At 38.7% G+C, this 18,754-nt stretch overlaps 1 protein-coding gene across 1 annotated transcript in view; it reads left to right on the top strand.

The window, feature by feature from the left end:
- Positions 1-18,754, top strand: part of fstl4 (follistatin-like 4) — a 269,449-nt gene that overhangs the window by 89,804 nt on the left and 160,891 nt on the right. The window contains exon 4 of the mRNA XM_041801878.1: positions 15,413-15,655. Within this exon, the coding sequence (XP_041657812.1) occupies positions 15,413-15,655 (243 nt within the window). The remainder of the gene's footprint in view (positions 1-15,412; positions 15,656-18,754) is intronic.

The raw sequence follows: 18,754 nt of genomic DNA, 5'->3' as shown, positions 1-18,754 counted from the left end.
ACTGGCAAAAATTGCCATTTAGATGCAAAAGTGTTGACAAAGGGGGAAAGAACAAAAGTTGCCCAATTCTGTGGGCAGCCCTGACGATGAATACGGTTGTATTGCCAACCTCACCCCACCCTCTTTCCCACATACACCAAACCATCCCACCCCACCCTGAACATACAAAAATAGAATGACAATAAATGTATAATAACAAAGAATACTGAAGTTATCACACCATACATTTTCTCCATACACTAGATTACATTATTACTAGCTGTAGAGCTCTCGAACTGAATGGAGGACATCATTTCTCTTTATCACAGGTCTTGGTGCTCCTTTGATAAGGATCCTGTTGTACCCCTCTAAATGGACACAAAGGATTTAATAGACAACACTATCTCTGTGTGAGTAAAGCATTAGGCAGCCTAAGCCCACCCAACAGAGGAAGCCTTTATAAGCCATGTGAGACAGTGTAGCCTCTTGATCTTCTCCTTCTTTCTCTCTTACCTTTGCTCCTCACCTCTGTGGCCTCCCGCCCTGCGGGGGCTATTAGTCATCTCAGCTGTGGGAGCAAGGCCATCGGGGGCACATGGTCTTTGTTCTCCCAGAGCCCTGCAGAGAGGAAGGTGCAGGTGTGGTGTCAGCAGAAATGCAGTATATACTGTAGAGAGTTGTATAAATAGAGAGATAAATAGGTAGAGGTGAAAGCAAGACGATGCCGAAGATGGATGGAAGGGATTAAGATGTTGTTAATAATAACTGGGTATGGAGTGTAGAGGGACTATAGTATGGGAACTGCATTTTTTAAAAGGAGAATGAAACCTGTTTATGTGCACTGGACTCCCTGTTTCTTTTTAACCACATAAAGGGTTTTGAGACGTGCCGACACAGAAGAAAATTTAATTCAGACGCTGTGGTTTGAGATGATGTGGCTTCAGAGACTTGAATAAAGGACATATGACGGATGTTTCTTCTACTCCAACCCTAGTGCATCTGGACACTACAAACTTATGTAATATTAATAGGTTTGGTGTTTTGCTCTCTTTCAGGAGAGGCACTTATATTCATCTGAACCTTGTGCAGGGGAGAATAAAGAATCCTTTGAGAACTTATTTCATCCTAAGCTTTGCTGGCATTAATGTGAAAATATAAGTGTGGCAGCTGGACTCTTGCCTAGGCTCTATATAGTTGTCGCTGCAGCAGTGGTAAAACTACAGTAAATAATATAACAGATGGTGCTAACCAGCTTTTCTTTTTCTTCAAGATCAATCATAAGCAGCTGCCTTATTTAAGTGAACTTTTCTACTACAGACACATGCAGGCATGTGAACATTTAGACATCCTTTCATTCACACCTACACAGTCAGCTATAAATGGTGAAGTATACTGCAGAACTTTGATCCCTCTTGAGTAGGAGCAGATGGTTTTCTTCCAGTACCTGGGTAAAGTTGTCTGTTGTTTTCACCCACAAAGCATGGCACTTAGGTTAATTTATTTTATTAGTTTGAGTGTGGAGGTCTGCTGTGAATATGGATACAAAGACGTTTTCTTACATACATGATTACATATTAGTTAATTAACTTCCTATTGCAATGAGATCTTTTTATTATAATGGCAAATTTTCCACAGTATTATTTTTCCAGAAGAGAAGTTAATCAAGTTTAATAAATTTTCAGTAAACTGAAAAAATAACAGAAATGTACAATCCAGTCTGCAGGATTGTAATGGTTACAGTAAGTTCTCCCTGTCTGAAATTAAATACAACATGCATAATTAAAGACTCAAGTAGCTTCTGATGCCAGAAACAAAATAACTGCAAGACCTCATTTGTTAGATTTGCAATCATCTCTGAGTCAAGCTCATCCAGATTATTTGGCTGTTTTCCCAACAATGTTTTTGACAGCTTTTCTTCACCCTTAATAATTGGGAAAAGCCCAAGGCTGCATCAAATTTGTATTAATTCACAGAAACCCTGCCACTTCCCCAAATCATTTACAGTCTCCATGGAAGCACTGCCCACAGAGTGAGAGACAGATACCAGTCATTCTACATCCTATGTGAACACCAAGCTGACAGCTTCTTACTGTGAATTCTACTTCATTTTGGTCTCACAGAAGTTTCTCCACGCTGTCAAAGATTTGTACTCCCACATGGTTCAACAGCTCGTTTTCTTTGTGCCTCCCTCAGTTTTACTGCTTTTATTTTATGATCTCATTTTCCAACCCTGTAGGCAGTCACTCTCCAGGTTACCATGAGAAAACATGTTGCATCATCTCCCTTCATCAAAATTAGCTGCTTGGTTGCATCAAGACTTTAATATTTAGATTTATGAAAAGAAGAATTCTGCTTGTAGTATCTTTTTTGTCAGAGGTCTAATCCAAGATTTTTTGCAAAGGAATTTTTCCCTGTTCAAATAATAACCTTAAAATGGACATTAATATTTTCCTTAAGCCTGAGTGTTGATCATGGAAAGCCATCACCTTGTCAAAAGAAAAGATATGTAACAATTTGAGTCAATTTACAAGGTTTTAAACATCTAGGGAACATTCTGATAATCTAAACTTTAGTTTAACAGAATTAGCCCTGAAGCTTTAATTTAAATTTGATAAAATCAGAGTATATTTCCAAGACAGTCTGGCTGTAGCCCAATCCTCTTTTACGGCCACTCTCAAGAAATAAAATCAGATTAAGCTTCTGTTTAGGGTTAGGGTAAAGGTTAGGATACCAAAACTTAAGTCAAATACCTGACCTGCATAATCCAAATCCAAAACATTAAATAAAGCTCAGCAAACAGTCTGTTTACGGGACAAACCAACAGAGCTTACATAGCTCTGGTAGCTGCATAAGCTACATTGCTAATGGAGCTATGTAGTTAACAGAGCTACGAAACCAATGGCACGAAAGCTAAGCTCACAAAGTAGCTACACGAGCTGCACATCTATGTTCTCTCTATAGCTAAGTTAACTTTTGCTATGCCAGCTAAAGCCCATGTTGTTTAGGATAACTAGTCTATAGATAACATCTATGTAGCTTACCTAGCTTAGTACTACTATAGCCACATAGCTAAGGTAACTACGGAGCTAACATAACTATATAGCCAACATAGATCCCATCCATCTGTTTTCTACACCGCTTCTACCATTGGGGGTCACAGGGGCCAACATAGATATGTAGCTAATATAGCTTACATAGCTAAAGCTAAGCTCAAACAGCCGCTATGTAGACTACGTAGGTCCATTATCTACGTACTTGTGATAGCTTTAGCTATATTAGCAAAAGCACAAGTTGCTTGAGCTAGCTCCTCTATAGATAATATAGCGACATAGCTAACATAGCTAAGTGGTAACGTTCCTAAATAGCTAATGTAGCTGTGTAGCTAATACTTAGCTCACAAGGCAGCTACATATGTAGGTATGTATGTCCGTTATTTACGTAGCTACAGTAGCCATCCATGTAACTACTTTTAATATGGATCTATACATAATTAAATCTCAGATTAGACCTCTGACATCTTTCTCTGTTTTATTTTTGAAATGTTACTTAGTCTGTAATATTTACAATGTGGTTACTACATGAATGTAACCACCAGAATCTTTTTATGAATAAAGTTGAATTTTGAAAAAACTAAAACTGGAAATCTGAGTGTCAGCTAAATACGGCTTTTCCTGTCTGAGATATACAGCTTAGCATCTCAGATGAGTTGTCTGTCAGAGTGGCCATCAGAAATGTACTGTCTGCTGCCAGGCCCTTGTTTATATTTCTCATATTTTCTTGCAATATTTACTTTGAGGTGAAATGTGTGGCCAAGTAGCATTTTAATTTGAACATTTTGGAGCAGAGATTTTCTGGCCTACATATGACACACAGATGCCATACTAAATCATCTGTCAATTATGATTTCATAATGTTTTCCTGTTAAATTTGAAAAAAAAAAAAAAAATAGGCAATTGTTTTAAAATTTCCTTTAGCAACACAAGTCTTATCAAAACTGCAATACAGGTTAAAGTATATCTGTATTTATTGAAAATCATTCAGTCCTTTCAGAAGTATAATAAACTACACAGTTTTTTCCTCATATTTTTTCTTCTGGGCATGCTTTGCTCTTTGACCTTGCCTCTGACCAATCAAAACAAAAAATTAACCCTTAAAGAAATACCCACTTTTCTGGTATTCTGTAGCTCAGGTGGAAGCCCCAGGTAGGGGTAAGAGTAACAGCAGCAGCACTCTCCCAGGTCGCTCTTTCAAAAGAGCTTAGCCTCTTCGTGGAGCGGCTTCAGATACGCAGGGATCAGAAGATCAATACAGACCTATCAGCTGAAGCAGACAGATGAGCCCCGTGACATTTAGTCTGAGGCACACTCTGAAAATCCCTGCTCTCTCTTGAGGACAAGTCAGCCTTTCTCTCTGGCCTGCTCTATTACTGTGAGTCAAAGAAATGATTTTTAACTGATCTTCATAATTATTTTTTGTGAATGAGCTCCCTGCACACTTGTTAATGTGTTTGCCTTTTATATTTTTTCTTTTGTTTCTCTTAATCCTTTGTCCGTTTCTTTATCTCTGCTCTCACTTCGCTTTTATTGGTTCATATTACATTAACCTTTCCCTTTTCCAGCTACAGTGTATCATTTATTTCCCATGGCATGTGAGTGGTTCTCTCTTGCAGAGTTGGCCTTAAAGAGGTAAATCATGCTTTCTCAAATCTGAACCTTTGGTGTCATTAGTTTTATACACGAATTCAATTCCACCCAACTAAACCCATGAGTGACAGTCTGACAGCACAATGTCATGGTGGTAAAACCCATTCAAAGGTAATTCCCTTTTTTTCTCTTCTAATTACCAAAGCTGTAGCTGAACTGCATGTGTCCCAGGGTACTGTTAGCCCTAATAAACACCAGCTTCCAGGTCCTCTTTCACTTGATTACTTATTCTATTGGAATGCTTTTCAATCGATAATCTTCAGGGGCAGACAGGGAGCAAAGGAAACATCAAGACATGGGAGGAAAACAGAGTCAGCATGTGTTAATAATGGAGTTGACATGTATCCTTAATCAGCTGTAAACAGCGTTTTAGTCTAATCACCAACCATTTGGAAATCAACAAAGTTAAGTTTCCAGTGTTTGAGTTGTGTGGTTGTATGTGGTTGTGTTTCCAATTTGCCCTGTTAGTCTAAGAGAAAAGATGCTGATTGTTTTCTAACTATAATTAATGAGAGAAAAAAATCTGACAGTCAAAAGATTTGTCATGGTCACTGAAACCCTAGCAATGTTTAAGTTTGATCCACAGCTTTTGTATAGTTGTAGTTTAGGGCAGGTTCAGGTAAGTTGTTGAAAAGAGGTTTTGCAATCAGTGCATCTCTAACATGATCCACTGCACTGAGATCTGATACCAGTCTCATACCTGGCAACGATATGTTTGCAAAAACAATGGAATAGGTCAGGAGGTAATTAAAAAGGCTTTGAGTCTCTGTTAAATTAGCTCTTTATGACAACATTTCAGTATAACTGCGGCATTACTGCCAAAGCTGAAAGTTGAGCTAAAGCGGTTGTTGATCATGTGAGCTATTTGACTCCACTCATTCATTATTGAGACATCTAAAGTATTTCTGAACTTGAGACAGTATACTTGACTTTAGTTGTTCTTCAAGGAGACTATTTTATCGATATTGAAGGTACTTTTTTGTCATAAACACCAGGTTTTCAGCTGTGGGAAGTGACTGCTACAACTGTTCTCTATTTCTGTCTAGGCTCTATTTTCATGTCTGTAAAAGTTGTGTATCTGCCTGTGTAGGTTACTATTAACACTAGAGAACAATTAAGCAACACTCCAGACATCCAAAAAGTGCATTTTGTGTAAACATATCAGAAAATGGCTGTGAATTGGCTGTGAATAGTGAATTGTTTTTGTCTGCTGGAGAAAAGTAGATAGAACTTGTTCCTGATGTCCTTGTATAATAGACAGTTGGTTAGGAAGTGAAGCTCTGTTTCCACCTCCTGTTGGCTGCAGTGGGTGCGCAGTCTTTCCTCTTTAGGGATCCAGCTTTGGCAGTGGCATCCTCTCTCGATGGCCAGGTTGTGCTCATGTTATCTATCTATCTATCTATCTATCTATCTATCTATCTATCTATCTATCTATCTATCTATCTGACTGATGATCTGCCTATCGATCTACCTGTCTATCCACCTGTCTGTCTATTTATTCATGCCATTTTTTTAGGTACAGTGCAGCAACAGAGGACCGTTTGTTCTAATCTGTGTATGCCACAGCATATTTTACCTAGCACCAAGGGCTGCTGTTGTCCATTGATATTCCTGCTCAGCGTGCATGTCAGAAGCGCTTTGTCCAACTGCACGGCACAGGGGAGACGGTGTTTGACGGCGCGTCTCTGAATTTAATTATCTACAGCTGCTTCAGAGCAAATAGAATTGACTGTGGGATCAGCAGATGTGACAGAGCTTGTCTTGGGCTTCAAAACACCTATACATAAACACAAGTACTCTGTAGACATCTGTACTATGCATGCGCAAAGATGTCCAACAACTTTATTTACACAAGTGAAATGAAAAGACGAGACAAGGACCCTTTTGGGGCAAACAAAATAAGACTGCTGGCAAAACCATGCGCTCTTTACATCTGTAAATGTCACAGGCTTACATCCTTAAGGGTTTGTGACTCGAGCTTCTGTGTTTCCATGGATCATGTCTGTTTGTAACATGGTTGCACTGCAGGCAGCAAATCCCATATCAGCAGGGTAAATGTTCTTTTAGTCTAATTAGTAAGAAGCTCAGCGGTGTCCCCCTGTGTCTCTGAGGAAAATGTATCAAAAACAACAAACTACCCCTCTGTGGCATTGGATTTATTAGAGAATAAATAAGATTTGTTGTGAATGCTTTCAAATGTTAAATGGATTTAAAAGCTTGAGAGTCTAGCCTGAGGTTTAGAGGCATATTTTAGATGCTAAATGGAGTGCGGGTATAGACAACCCTCTGCAGAAAGTGAAGTGACATATGTTGACTCTTTCTCTTTGCCTGTGTGTGCTGTAATTTTTTTGTGAGTGAGCAGTGCAATGCACGTGTGATTGCCTCTGAATGCACTGATTTCAAATGACTTATGGCTTCAACTGAATAATACAGGGGAGGCTGAGACTGACAAGTAGTAGCTTCTCCTTCTGAACAAGTGCAAAGACCAACATTCAGGCAGACTGTCATGCTGTGCCTCTAGTTATGCTTTCATCCACTTCAGGCTTGCTGGAAAGAAAAAAAAATGCAAACTTCATCCGTCAGAAAAATGAGGCCAAACGTTCTTTGCACTTTGTCCAAATCCCTCGCTTCCTGGCAAATATCAACAATGCTACTTGCAAAACTTGTCCTGAAATTTTGATTGTAATGGACAATACTTGGTCTCAATTTCCCTGAAGCCCAGCAGAGCTCAGCACCCGAGCAGAATGAACTAAAATACACTCACATGCACAGCAACATTGACTGGAAAAAGACAGAGAGCCCAATAAAGGACAAAAAACAGAGAGTGACAGGATGAGCGACTTGACTCCGGATGGTCAGCCTGGCAATGTCCCGGTACCACAGAGCCTCCTAAACTTGTAAGAACCATTCATAAGCACTGTGCCTGCAGCTTAGACAAGGAGGATTATCAAACAGCACTTTTAGCCTCTTAAGTAAGCCACAATTGCAGCCAACATGCTGCAAGTGAATGCAAAACAAAGAATGGGCAGTGAGGATGACTGCAAAAGCTAGGACTTAGCTAAATGTCACACAGCTTGTGTATTGTAGATGTAACTTTGTGTGCTATTGTCTCTGTTGTTTGAGTAGTTGCTGTTCATGTACTTCTTTCTCTGAACAGAATGGTAAAGGGCAAGGGGGGGCTGATGGAGAGGGAGAGGGATGTAGAGAGGGAGAAAACAAGAGGAAGAAGAAAGAAGAAGAGCCACCGGTGGGTTACTGCTGCTGGACGAATGTTGCTAAGCGTTTAATCTCCCACGCTCGGAGAATACAAACGATCTTGTAATCGTCCCCGACCTTGACATGAACAGCAAGGTCGCAGGGGAGCTGCGCTATTTTGCATTTCCCACAGATGCTTTGCAGAGACATGGAGAACAATTAGTAAACTGGATAAAAAGGAGTTGAGTCTGTCATTACTTCACCATCACCATCACCACTCCCTAGAGGGTAGTAACCCGGTCAACCCTGCAGCCTCTTCTGGCAGATTTTTATATCTAATTGTGGTAATTAAGGACATACGTGTGTTTTTTTTTTGTCTGATTTTACTGCTGCAAGACAAGATAAATTATGCTGACAACTCAATTACTTTACGAGTTATTGAAAAGTTAGTCTTTACCACATATTTAACTGTACAAAACTCCAATTATGAGTCCTTACATTACTTTTTAGTTTGTGGAGTATACATACGATTGATGAATCTACACAGATGTCATTTATTTGATTGAAATTGTTTGAAGCTTGAAGTTTTCTTGTTAGTTCTGTAGAACCAGAAGTGACTATATTTGGATGAATGGGTGACTGTCTTTATCCTGGGCATCTAGAAGTGTTTGTCAGTCAGAGCTAGGAATGATTCAGAGCATACATGCTTTGTCTTTTAAATTCAACTATAAGGCTTGTGTTTACTAAAAAAAACTTGAAAAAGCAGTTGAGATTAGGGAAAATAATCTAATTGTGATTTTTTTTTCCATTATTGCAATTTTCTGTGCAATTATTCCTCAAGTTCCTCATCTAATACATTTTCCAACAAACAAAAAATTATTTTATGTTATAACCAACACAAAATCAGAATAAACGAGGGCTGAACTATTTAAAAAAATCTAATTCTGATTATTTTGACTTGTATTGCAAATTAGATATGAATCATTGTGTTGAAGGGAATGATCATTTGTCTCTCATTTTTAAAAAAAAAAGAGCAAAAAAGAAGAAGGTAAGATTTTTTTTTAGACTACACTAAAAAAAGTCACTTGAATAATTGCATAATTATGTAATGCAAAACTTCTCTGCTGCAATGAAATGGTTTTAAACCAATATTTTAGCACAAACTTCCAGTTGAAGCATTGTACCTTCTGCAATTCGAAAATTGCAGCAGGCCATATTGCAATTTAATCAAATTTTTGATTAAATTCCCAGCCCTAGCCAAGTCAAGTCAAGTGAAATTTATTTATAAAGCACCTTCAAGAAGACAGCAGTCCAACAAAGTGCTGTACATAGAATACATAAAAAGAAGTAGATAAATAGATAGATAACAATAAAAACAATAAGAATTAAAAAAAAAATAGTACAATGAAACAGTAAAAGTATAAAAAAAGACTACAGTGCCTGTGATTTGCGTGAGCTCATTTATGAAACGCCAGGGAGAAGAAGTGAGTCTTTAGGGAAGATTTAAAAATCTTTAGGGTTGGGGAGGTTCTAATAAGGATGGGAAGACTGTTCCAGAGTCTGGGGGCAACCGCTGCAAAGGCCCTGTCACCTCTAGACTTCAGTCTGGTTTTGGGGACTTCCAGCAGCATCTGGTCACAGGACCTTAGGGCTCTGGTTGTGGAGTGGCGATGCTAGAGTTCAGACAAGTAAAGAGGGGCAAGACCATTGAGGGCTTTAAAAGTGATTAAAAGAAGTTTAAAATCAATGCGAAAGCGGACCGGGAGCCGGTTTTACTAAGCTTTTGCTTATAAGGAAAATGCATGATTTAAAATGAGTGATTGAAATAGTTGAGCAGAAACGCTTCACATAATTTAATAAGGTTAAAGTTATTTGTGAATATCAACTGAAATTAAATGAAGAAAACACTAAAAATATCCAAAAATCTTTGTTTACAATGCCCTATGCAGCTTATGATTTTCACCATAAATAGATGCAGAAAAAGCAGCATACCAAATTACCAAGATACCGGTAGCACAGCTTTCGACTCTGTGCTGAATTGCCCTGGAATTTTTAATATACAAACTGCAGACATGTTGATTTGCATGGCCTTAAAAACAATCATCCTCCATGTTTATTAAAAAATTATCAGAGGTCCCAGGTATTACTAATTCAGTGCGAATGGGGTTATAGTGAACATCATAGCAGACAAAAAAATCATGTAATCTGACCTTGGCTTTGGGGGGTGTACTAGCACACTTCTCTCTTGTGAATTCTGATGAATTTTTGTATGATAGAAGATCAGTTATTGTACTTGGTCGACTGTAATTATACCAAAGTGGCGTGCCTGAGCATTGTCGTGTAGGAAACACAACTTCAACACTGAGACTGGTTTTTGCCAAATAGATTTACCCACTCGTTATTCATTAAAACATGGGATCGAGGCTTGACAACATTGACGTCTCTTTTAAATGTAAGAGCACATGTCCCTTACTTGTAAAATTATTTTTTAAAAGCTGTTAAGCAGCAGTGTCTAACCCAAATATTTGACAACTTTGAGTAAGTGAAAGTCATGGAAGAAGCTTCACCAAAAATAAACAAATATGAGACTTGTAGTTAATTTACATCTGGAATTGAGACAAAATACTATCAAGCATGATTTACTGACATATTCAAAGATTTTTCTTTTAGTATCAGTTTGTATGATATTGTGTATGTGTGTGTTTGCAAACACAAACATGCATTCATCAGTACATGAATATGGGAGTGTGTGTGTTCTTGCCTTTATGCAGGCATCTCAAAGAGAGAAAAAGGGTACTAGAGTATTCCCTTTTTCTCCTGTGTGTGTGTGTATTTGTTGTGTGTGGTGAGTCTTCGGTGTCTGCCCTGGAATTGCCTTTATGTGATTATAGAAGTTTTGTCCTCCAACAACAGCGCATTGCCTCTATTATTGAATATGCTGAGAACTGAGATATGATTATACTTGAAGCAAATTCAATTTGTGTTTTCAGCAGTTTGATTATAAAAGGCCGAACTGGGCTCTTTTAGGCTAAGCTGGTCTGGTTTTTAGTGTTATCCCACTGCGGGATAATAGAACTGACCCCCTCTCAACATCTTAACCGACTCAACCTTTACAACAGCATCGACACAGCAGACTGCCAAATGTCTTATGGGATATTTATTTCCTTTTAATAGTCAAACTGCCTTCAGTGTTTCCTTTAACTGAAAAAGCAATGTAAGAGAGAAGCCGGAAGAGTTTGTTTTACAGGTTCATTTACTTCTTCAGCTCTTTGGATTACAATGAGAATTTTTATGGTGTTGTGTCCTTCCTACCTTGATATCAGGTTTATTCATATGCTGCAATTAGTTTCTCAGAGTGCTGTGGCCAACAGCTATCTCCTTTATATATGCCCTGGCTTCCATGGCAAATAAAAGAGCTTGTTAATATCAAAGCCGATAAAGACACAGAGGGCTTTAGAAAGCACAGTCGTAACACTTCACTGGGTCAATAAAGGATGTAGCTCTGCTTTTAGGCTGAATTTCCTTTGTTTGAGCTCAGAAGACTGAATTTTGAAGGATAAACACCCTGAAAAGGCCAGTGATGACCACAGTTCTAAAAGTGTGAGGGCAGTTGTTGAAATTATAAGATATTTTGTATCTGTAAAGACAGTTCTTTGTGTGGAAGTCAGGTGTTAAAAAGTGTTCTCACTCCATTGGGTGAATTTAAAACTTGGAGTCCAATACAAATTGCCCTATGGGGACAATGAAGTGCATCATATTGTATTGAATTTATTTTTTACTGATCTGCATTTCTATATAGATATATTTGCATTTAGAAATATGTGCCAAACTGAACTTGCTCCTCTGCCAATGATTTAACAGCATGTGGGTGGCTGTGTAGGTGTTTTTCATGTTTGCAGCTATTGATTGAGCTTTCCCCACAGTGGTATGAATGATGTGTAAATTAGCTCTTGCTTTTCAGCTTTTTTTTTTTTCTTTTTAAAGACTATTAAATACCATCAGCTTGCACAGTACCAAAGGACCTGCCCTGGCTACTTTAGCATTGAGCTTTTTTACCTTCCAACTCCCCAAAGTGCATAGGCCTTTAAATCCAGTCCTTAGTTAACAACAAGACAGGGACTCTGGTCAAGCTCATGGAGTCAGAAAAGATCAATCCAAGATGGAGGGCCCTGCTGTGTCAGCAACTTTTTGCCTCACTTTAAGTGCAAATAGATTAAATCAGGGGGAGGAGGTAAGGTTTCTGAGGGAGTGAGAGGTGATGATGGGGATGCTGGCATGTGCGCTGATACATGCATGTATTAGCCAATGTTGATTATGATATTTAGCTTTAGTTTTAGTCTCAGTCTTAGTCTTTAGATCACTTACTTTTAATTTTAGTCACATTTTAGTCATTTCTACTCTTTAGTTTTAGTCTTGTATAGTAAAAAAACTCAAAAGCATTTCAATCAGGAGAGACCAGTGACTGATTTAAAGATAATATTTAATTTTACATGTGAGATAATGAATGATATTTGTTAACACAGATGTGATATTGAATTATTGTCAGAGTCTCTTTGGCGCTTGAACTCCAAAAGGACATAGTGTGCCCTGAGCAGCAGAAAGATCTATCCCCCCCTGGAGTCCAGACACTGGTGGTGGTGATGACTGAAGAAGTCATCTTAGTCCATATGAACGTTGATGGACTTGTAGACTTGGTGGTGATGGGGAAGTGGAGGGTCGCTCGGAACCACACCATGAATGAACTGATGGAGGAGAAAGTCAGATTTAAAAAGGGCAGCAATGATATGACAGGCTAACAATGAGGAAGTGGAGCAGTGCTATTGGATAGGTGTGACCAGGTGATGTGAACAGCTGATTATGATGGGACAGAGAGCAGAAAGAGGGAGTGCATGAAATAGAGCAGGCATGAACTACTAAACCCGCATGGAGAATATGGTGTTCCTGACTGAACTAACGCTAAGCTTCATTTTTGTCTAGTTTTAGTCCATAAAAAGTCCTTTACTTTTAGTCCAAGCATTTATTCTTTTGCCAGAATCTGGTACCAAATCATGGTTGTGTGTTCTATGCACCCTGCAAATCCTGGGGTCCCTGCTTTCTCAAATTAACTCTTGACTAGGCTTCGCTAAAAGGCATGTGGGAGACTCCATGGTAAATTGGTAGAAAGTTCTTTGGACTGATGAGGCCAAAATGGTGCTTTTTGGCCATCAGACAAGACGCTATGTTTGGCAGACACCAGACTCTGCACATCACAGCACGCCATCCTCACCATGAATCACAGTGAAGGCAGCATCATGCTGTGGAGATGCTTCTTGGTAGCCGGACCTGGAAGGTTTTTAAAAGGTTAGAGGAATGTGGCAAAATAAAGGAAAATCCTGGGGGACAATTTTATTCTGTCTGCAAGACATGGAATAAGATTGGTTTGGGAGAAGGTGTATTTTTCAAAAGCAAAAGCTACACAGAAATGATTTAAAGACAACAAGATGAATGTTCTGGAGTGGCTCAGTCAAAGCCCAGACCACAATCCAATGGAGAATTTGTGGCTGGGCTTGAAAAGAGCTGGTCACACCAGATCCTTGTGCAACTTGACAGAGTTTGAGCAGTTATGCAAAGAAGAATGAAGTAAAATTGCAATGTCCAGATGTGCAAGCTGGATCGAAGCCTATCCACACAGACTAAGTGCTGTTATTACAGCCAAAGATGCATCCACTAAATACTGACTAGATAGGGGATAAATTATGCACTTATTTTACCTAACTCATTTTTTCTTCAATTGACATTACTTTGTAGAAATCTGATTTCATTTTGACACTGAAGAGGCATTTTGTGATATATTTTTTTGTCAATAAGCCAAATTATATTGACAATGATTGATTTGTTAAATCAATGAAAAGATAAAACATCCAAGGAGATGAATATTTTTATTGGTGCTGTGTCTGTCTGTGCAGGGTAAAACCTGGGAGGAGCAGCTGTCATAAATGTAATGAATCGTGTTTGTCAGTATGTGTTGATAGGGGAAGGAAAAGCAGAAGGTGTGAGCCAAACTTGTGCTTCGGGTGCACCTTTACACTCAGGTATGTTTGAACTGAATGTGTGAAACGCTGAGAGGTGTAAATAAGGACCCCTGGCTGTCTGGTTTTTATGAAGTTTGATTGTGTTAAGAAAGTTTCTCCTTGTTAGCACTGTGGTATAACTGCGATCAGGACTGAAGGTGTTTGGCATGAGTTTACACCATTTCTATATATACACTTTTAACACTTTTGTCTTTCTGTTGTTGCACCTAGAAATCTAATGCAACATTTTGTGTGTGTATACAGTATTTTGTCCTTTATGAGATATATATTGTGATTTTTAAAAAGGAATTCGATCTGATAAATGTAGCTTCTTTTATGTATATGTACATTAGTTTACTTTGTAAATCAAAAATTTATATTTTTTTTCTTTAAGTCATTTTCGGGTTTATTTATCACACACTGGGTCAGTCCTCTGACAGCAGAGAATATGTTAAGCAGCGAGTGTCTTCATTAACTCTGCAAATGCATTTGTAGCTTGTTGTCCTGTGAGTTTATATGTAATCAAAAAAGCACACTGTTCTGCTTACAGGCAGGCCACAGAGTGGAGTGCCACCTTATACTTGAAATCAGCTGATCTCAGGCAAGCTCTCAACAGCTGACAGCCACCTGATTCACCCTAAGCACGCTATTGGCTAAATGAACTCATGCTGCCATATTTAAACTGCTCTAGCCTGCCTATGCTTTACTGCTCCCTGTGAAAGCTTCTTTTTGCAACGTCCTCCACCCTAGCTCCTCCTCTTCCCTGGCTTAATCATTTAATTCTGTTGTCACTGATGCCTGTTCTGCTCCGGGGTTATTGCTGCTTTTTGTTTGTTTGGTTTTTTTTGTTTGTTTGTTTTTTTAAGACAATGAAATGATTATTTTAGTGTTTATACCTACTCATTGTTTTAATTGTTTTATCCCTGCATTGTTTTGTCTTCTTAAGTACAGCACTTTGTTTCAGCTGTGGTTGTTTTAAAGTGCTTTATAAATAAAGTTGAGTTTAGTTGAGAGTTGAGTTTTCTCCCTGCCTCAGGCTTTCCTTTTAGACACAGGAACAGCAGGAACGTGTCGTGCTTGATGGTTTCCACATATGTTTGTGGAAGGGCAGGGGGATCCCAGAACAGCCACACCACTATATATAAATATCAGCAGTGACAGCAGATTAATAACAGCCAATAAAGAGATATTTATAGGTGGAAAATCATGTGTGTTTCTTGATGAAGTGGTCCTGACTGAACTGTATCTTTTCATATAAGGACACAATACTGTCACCTTAATCAGCCTGAAATTTGCGATGAGAAAGGGCTTTTCTTTTTGTATTCTTGGGTTTGCAGCTCCAGCAGATCTTTATCTCATGCCTGTCTTTGCTTCAGAACAACAAGGACAAATAAATTGTGCACATTAAAAAGTTTTCTCCTCAAAGATATTAAGAACTTTACCACTCTTCCTCTGGTGCTAAATAAACTGTTTTCTTTCTTTCAGCCCTTTCTGACCCAGATGGAGGTCCCTGTCGGAGGACCTACTGCGGACGGGGTCGACAGTGCGTGCTGATGGCAGAAACTGGCCGTGCTGAGTGTGTTTGCCAGGAAAAATGCCGGCCCTCTTTTGTGCCAGTGTGCGGCTCAGACGGCAGGTTCTACGAGAACCACTGTGAGGTTTACCGCACCGCCTGCCTGGAAAGAAGACGGATCTATGTGGTGCACAGCAAGGACTGCTTCTTCAAAGGTATTACTTCATGTTTTTCCTGACCAAACTGTGTCTGCCTGTTTTTTTTTTTTTTTTTTTTTTTTGTCTAGCACTAATGCAACTCATAAAACTCTGAAATCAATGCTTAAGGTTCATTTGCTTTTAGGTGTTGTTGCAAAATGCCCATGGAAGTTACTGATTAATGTTAAATTTCTGCATAATTGACATTTCATCAAGTTTAGAACATTTATACAGTAATTCAAGTTTTGCATCAGTCAAACAACCAAAAGTAATATTAAATATAGTCAAGTCTGTCATGGTTTTATAGACATGATTTCAACAGCAGTGCAGCAAAGAGTCTGTTTTTGTGTGTGACTGCATCACTGAGCGTGGTACAGTCAACACTTTTGGTGCTTGTTGTGAGGGAAAATTGCCCCCACTCATGTTGGGATATCTGCAAGGCAGACTTTCAAGCACTTCTTAGGCAGCTGTGGAAATACAGATCTACAAACCAATCAAATAGTTTTGTAAGATGTCTCGCTTTTTGTCATGTTAAAGATCATGTTATTTCTATCAGCCACCTATTGAATCAACTTGACAGAATAAACGCATTTATAGAAAAACCCTGAGGGCTGCTGTCAGGGTCAAGATGACTGACAAAAATCAGCCAAGCACTTTCAATTAAACCAACTGAACATTATTATCTGCTGCTGTATTTATCTCCTCTCTGTAGTGGGTTATATTGTTGTTACACTTGAGATCAAATCAGCATACTTGGTATCTGATCCTTTTAATAAACTCTATAATCTAAATCAGATTTCTGAGATACTCTTAAACACCACTGCTCCTACTGCATCAATATCTTGGCACTCACAAATCACCACTGGGTTACAGTGGATCACTAGTTCTCTTAAGTAAATCATTAAAAATCACAGCTTTACTATCGCTCATTGGTAAAAGTGCCCTCTCAGCATGAACAGTCAGCATTTTTATCCTGTAAACAGCCCGGTCACTTCATCATGACTTCGATTCAAAGGTAACAAGGTCAGCTGGAGCTCCTGCTTAGTTTAAGAATTCACATGCACAAACATTACTCTAAATGTTTACCAGTTGCATTCACTTATACTATGAGAATGCATGCATTTATTAAGTGCATCCTTCTCTGAATGTTGTTTTCCAGATGGGAGTAGTATCTCACATATTTGATAGTCTCTCAAAGTCTGGATTTTATAAAGGACATGAGGCTTCACTAATTTGGAGAGCTTGGTTTCATGTCAGCATAGTGCAAAAGCACACACAAGCACGGCATCACTCAGAGTCCCATCACATTATGAAGCGAAGGATCCTGGCAGCCACCACCATGCATAGCTAATCCACATTAGGGATATTCAGTTGACACATTAGGCTTAAACTCGACAAGTCTGAATGCAAAACCAGCAGGAGATAGGAAATGTTTGAAATCAGTCATATGTCTTGGGCATCATGATTGTGCATTTGTTAGCGTGTAATAGAGGGGTAATTATTGAACCTGATGGATAAAGACGTGTTGGCAAGCTTTTCTCACAGTACTGTGCTGGAGTCTTTGTTTCCTTCTAAACAGAAGAGAGAAAGAGAAAGAAGAGGAGGAGCTGTGGTTTCATTTTCTCTATGCTGCTTGTATCCTTGCTGGCCTGCTGTTGCTTTATTTGGGCCTAATTAGATTCTTAAAACTTATGAAAATTATAACACGATCTTATTTCAACCCCCTGTAAGGATTTGTCAACAGCCTTCCAAAAATGAAGAGACAGCAAAATCGACTGAAGTGCACATTATTTCTGTTGCTGTATTCATGGAGGCAACAAAGGTTTTATCCATGTCTTCTTTGCAGACACGCAGGTCAAACAGGTTGCAAGAACTATATCTTGCAAAGATTAAGTTTGCAGTTTGGATGGCAGCATAACAAAGAAATTTAGGCCAACAGAGACAAAGTCCCAAACCAGTGATACTCAACGCATGGCTCTTGAGCCACATGTGGCTCTTTTGTGATGATCTGTGGCTCTTTTTTGTCTTAATTTGAAACATTATTCCCAAGAAAACCTTTAAAAAGGGAAATTGTGACCTCAGAAATTTTCCATTGCATATCACTTAAATCAGTTTGAATCCCCACATTTATACAGTTGGCTTTAATTGGCTTTTTGTCTATATATTTCAAACTCCTTATTTGCAATTTTTGCCAATTTTTTCAATTTTTCCCACTTCTAATCCATTTTCACTGCTTTAAGCCCACTTTTGCCAATTCTTTTTTACCCATTTTCACTACTTCTGTCCAATTTTTGCCACCAGTTTTTTGCCTCCTTTATCCCACTTTTTGCTTTTTGCAATTGTTTCCCTTTTTTGCCATTCTTTGCCACTTTTAACCCATTTAAGCCCGTTTGCTATTAAATGCCATTAATTTCAGCATTCTTGCCACTCTTTGCTGCTTTTTGACCATTTCCCCCACATTTAAGCCCATTTAAGTCACTTTTACACTCATTTTTTTGCAATTTTTTGCCACTTTCTGCCCTATTTTGCCACTTTTTTTCCCTGTTTTTTCACTTTCCACACACTTTTTGCCATTTTAAGCCTATTTTGCCCCTTTTTGACCCACTTTGACATGTTTTTTAAGCTGCTGTTTGACCATTATTCACCACCTTTAGCTTATTTTTAGTGCCACTTTTCACCCCTTACATTGTGGCTCTTGCCTTTGCAAGAGCCACAATGTAACAATTTGGCTCTTTGGTTGAGCAGGGTTGAGTAATGCTGTCCTAAACCAAGGGTCTGTTCAGGGTGTGTTCTAAAAACACTATGGGGGTCAGACTTCCAAATGAAGTAAATTAGTTAAATATCATTGTCTAGTTAACACATTATTTTATGAGTATTTGCATTTCCTTCCATTTTTAGGCATTAACAGTGAAATCAGCCCTTACCGCCTATGCTGCAGCCAGAAAGCAATTGAGTTAATTTATCTCCATGTTTCAACACAGAGTGCAATATGTGCCAGAAACAGGTTTTTTTCCTTTTAAATCTCAGGCAGGGAAAATTGCACCCTCCTAGAGCCTGAAGAGGAAAGTTGACACAAAAAATCTTAACCAGGTCTTGAATAGTGACTATGTGCTATCA

This window comes from Cheilinus undulatus, linkage group 12 (genome assembly GCF_018320785.1).
Source record: "Cheilinus undulatus linkage group 12, ASM1832078v1, whole genome shotgun sequence".
In the NCBI taxonomy this organism is placed as follows: Eukaryota; Metazoa; Chordata; class Actinopteri; order Labriformes; family Labridae; genus Cheilinus; species Cheilinus undulatus.
This window is presented reverse-complemented; position numbering and strand designations above follow the sequence as displayed.